This window comes from Sinocyclocheilus anshuiensis, unplaced genomic scaffold (genome assembly GCF_001515605.1).
Source record: "Sinocyclocheilus anshuiensis isolate Anshui unplaced genomic scaffold, SAMN03320099.WGS_v1.1 scaffold184, whole genome shotgun sequence".
Classification (NCBI taxonomy): Eukaryota; Metazoa; Chordata; class Actinopteri; order Cypriniformes; family Cyprinidae; genus Sinocyclocheilus; species Sinocyclocheilus anshuiensis.
In genome coordinates, this window is record NW_015557077.1 from 486,999 (window position 1) to 491,207 (window position 4,209).

General features: G+C 32.6%; 1 protein-coding gene across 1 annotated transcript in view; it reads right to left on the reverse strand.

The window, feature by feature from the left end:
- LOC107676826 (sodium channel protein type 4 subunit alpha) overlaps positions 1-4,209 on the reverse strand; it is a 226,579-nt gene that overhangs the window by 188,773 nt on the left and 33,597 nt on the right. Inside the window, 1 exon segment of the mRNA XM_074186965.1 lies at positions 2,241-2,548. Coding sequence (XP_074043066.1) covers positions 2,241-2,507 — 267 coding nt within the window. The 5' untranslated portion in view covers positions 2,508-2,548.

Sequence of the window (4,209 nt, forward strand, 5' to 3'; positions counted from 1 at the left end):
CTGGGACAGCTAACCAATCACAACACATTTTGTTTTTCGGAAGGCAGACCTTCATCAAAGCCGGAACTAATCGAGCCGTTTGTGGCAGGCTGGGGAGAAAGGTATTTTAATAATGTAAATTATGTGAAAAATAATGCGTTTTTCGAACCACCAAGCATGAGAGCATGTTCTAGTACACCCCCAAAACAAAATCAAGACTTTGTAAAAGAGCATAATAGGACCCCTTTAACATTTTCATAAGTAACTGTAATTTAATTACACATTTTTTCTTACTAACTGTAACTGATTACAGTTACATTTATTTTGTAATTAAATTACGTAACGCCATTACATGTAACTAGTTACTCCCCAACACTGCTCATTTTTGCCTAAAGCAGCATCGTTTGCGATGGCAAATGCATCGTGACAAGCTCAGTGACCAAATTCATTGAAGATGAATCCAAAATGTTTTCAGTCAATAATAAAAAAAAGTTGAAAATGTAATATTGTACCCAATATGCGTGTTGTATGCATATTTATGCTTATTAGAGCATTGCATTGTTTAAAGATAAGCTAACTGCAAACTTTAAATCGGGCTTCTGCTGAATTTCACATGAGAAACACTTACTGTATGACACAGGTTTCATTTCAGTAAAGATACTGACTTAAATGTGGCTAAAATAATTAATAATGAATTTTACAACTATCCAACCTTAGCCAAATACATACATTACACTCACGTAAACCAATACATATTATATAGCTAATAAGGACTGCGTGATTGTTTATCCTGTCATAAAATGTAACTATATTATCGCCTGGCAATATATTAAAAGTTTGATATACAACTTTTACACATACAATACACTCATGTAAAGTGATATAATATATAGCAAATCTCTGCTGCACGATTGTTTATATTGTTGCAAAATGTAATTACATTATAAGCCAGTTCTTTATATAAAGTTGTATATATATATATATTTTTAAGTCAGTATAGCCAACTTGATTTGCAGTATACATTCAGTTAATTGCATAAATGCACTCACTTACAATACAGCGATATACGTTATGTAGCAAATCTCAATTGCGTGATTTTTTATATTATCGCAAAATATGACTATGTTATCGCACAGCTTTATATATAAAGTTCGATATATAGTATATCCTAATTTTTTCACATATTGTTATTCACGTAAAGCGATATATACTATATGTAGATGTAGCAAATCTCAACTGCTTGATTGTTTATCTTGTCGCAAAAATATTATCACTTAGCTCTTTATATAAAGTTGAATATACACATAGTACATACATACTTATGTAAAGTGGTATATACTATATAGCAAATCTTGTCTGCTTGATTGTTTATATCATAAATGTAATTGCATTTATGTCAAGCGATATATATACTATATAACAAATCTTAACTGTGTTTATATTGTGGCAAAATGTAAATATATTGTTGCTCAGCTCTTTATATAAAGTTTATATGTGACCCTGGACCACAAAACCAGTCATAAGGGTCAATTTTGCATCACTATGCATCATCTGAAAGCTGAATAAATAATATTTCCATTGATGTATGGCTTGTTAGGATAGGACAATATTTGGCTGAGATACAACTATTTGAAAATCTGGAATCTGAGGGTGCAAAAAAATCAAAATATTGAGAAAATCACCTTTAAAGTTGTTCAAATGAAGTTCTTAGCAATGCATATTACTAATCAAAAATTAAGTTTTGATATATTTACGGTAGGAAATTTACAAAGTATCTTCATAGAACATGATCTTTACTTAATATCCTAATGATTTTTGGCATAAAAGAAAAATTGATCATTTTGACCCATACAATGCATTGTTGGCTATTGCTACAAATATATCTGTGCTGCTTATGACTGCTTTTGTGCTCCAGGGTCACATATAAGGTATAGGTATATATAAGGTCACACATATACACTCACATAGCCATATATACAACATTGCAAATCTCAACTGCTTGATTGTTTGTATCATCACAAAAAGTAGCTATATTATTGCACAACTCTATATTATATAAAGTTGGATATATAATATATCTTATGTAAAGCAATATATACTATATAGCACATAGTGAAGATATTAGGATATTATAAACATTAACATCATGATTTTCTGTAAAGCTTGTCTAAAGGCAATTTGGTGAATCTTTATCCTCATCTCAGCGGTAATCCATAAAGCATGTTCAGACTATATGGTCTGCTGTGGAGCCGATCACTCACTCTCTTGTTCTGGAAGTAAAACGGATCGATGTCCTCCAGAGGCACGCCCACCAGTCCAGGAGGAATGTCTCCAAAGATTCGCGGGAGCTGCTTTCCGGCCTCCAGGTCGGCACGGGACTTGAGCGGCTCCACGTTGCCCAGGTCCTCCTGGTACTGCTTGGCATTGCGGGCCTCCTCCTCGGCGATCCGCTGCTCGATTCCAGCCAGGGACTCACGAGTGAACCGGTGTAGACTGTCAGGACCCGGTGGAAACAGTATGGCTGCCATCTTCTCATCCTGAGCCTCCTGTCTAAGTGGTTACTTCACAGCTGGTGAGGAGAGAGGAACGTACTGTATTATTGCGTTCAGATTGCATTCTCAATTTCATCGAAATATCAGCTTTATCTCAGATATTTCTTCTTTTTCTCCCATCATATTATACTTTTACACAGAGATCGGTAGGTCTGTTAGTAAAATCTCTTAACTCTAGCAATATTTGTTGCAGTATTTGCTAATGGAAAAAACTGAAAACTGAAAAAAAAAAAAAACACACTTTTCGAGATTTTTCCAAAGTTTGCATTGCTGTAACTCAAGAAGTATTAAAGATATCTTAATATCCTTTTCGATGTTTGTTTTTAACAAATTTTTCTTTTGGCATCCTCACTTTTAAGCTCCTATATGATTCAAGACCAGAGATATTGGGATCTCAATGTGGCTCCAAGAATAGATATGACATTTTCACCTGACATTTGTTGCCAAATTACAGGGGCAGGAAAATTACTTTAGAAAGATGGCAGCATCATTATTTTAGTTTTGGGTTTATTTCTCAGGAAAAACATCTTTGCAAAACATCACGAAAAACTTCTTAAGAAATAAAGTAATTAAAAGAAAGTTCGTGGTAACTTTAAGAGGTTATTTACAATGATTTTTAAGAAAATTCTTTCAATTCTTCTCAAGTTCTGTTTTCAGAACAATTCTAAGAAAAAAAAACCTGATTATTCTAAAAAATATTTTTGGATTCCAAAATATTCTTAACTTTATTCTTAAGTTAGAAAATAAGAAGAAAATAGCTGGTAATAAAATAATTAAAATAAATAATTTTATTCTTAAGAAACCTTTGTGAATCAAAAGACCAGTTGCTCTCCATTGTTGCCTATGAGAAACAATAGAGTTGTTTTGCAAACTCCATGAACTTCACTGCTCGTAATTATCTTCATGAAGCCACCAGAACCGTGTCCTGTGTTTGATCTTTATGTTTTGATCCACGTGTCTCTCATTCAGACTCATTACAGCAGCTGGTCTGTAGTGCCTGCCAAATTACAGGGGCAGGAAAATTACTTTAGAAAGATGGCAGCATCATTATTTTAGTTTTATGCAGAGATTGGTAGGTTTACTAGTAAAATCTCTTAACTTTAGCAGTCTTTGTTGCAGTATTTACCAATGGTGACAGTTCAAAAATGAAAAAAAAAAAAACACTTTTTTCTTTCAATTCTTCTCAAGTTCTGTTTTCAGAACAATTCTAAGAAAAAAAAACCTGATTATTCTAAAAAATATTTTTGGATTCCAAAATATTCTTAACTTTATTCTTAAGTTAGAAAATAAGAAGAAAAAAACACTTTTTGATTTTTTTTTCCAAAGTTTGCATGACTGTAACTCAAGAAGTATTAAATATATCCTAATATTCATTTAGATGTTTGTTTTTAACAAACTTTTCTTTTAGCATTCTAATTTTTAAGGCCCTATATAAGTCAAGTTCAGAGATATTGGGATCTCAATGTAGCTCCAAGAGTAAATTTGAAATTTTCACCTGAGATTTGGAGCTAAATTACGGGGGGGGGGGACTTTAGAAAGATGTCAGCATCCTTATTATACTTTCACACAGAGATTGGTAGGTTTACTAGTAAAATCTGTTAACTTTAGCAGTCTTTGTTGCAGTATTTGCTAATGGTGACTGTTCAAAAAAAAAAAAAAAAAAAACATTTTTGGAGAT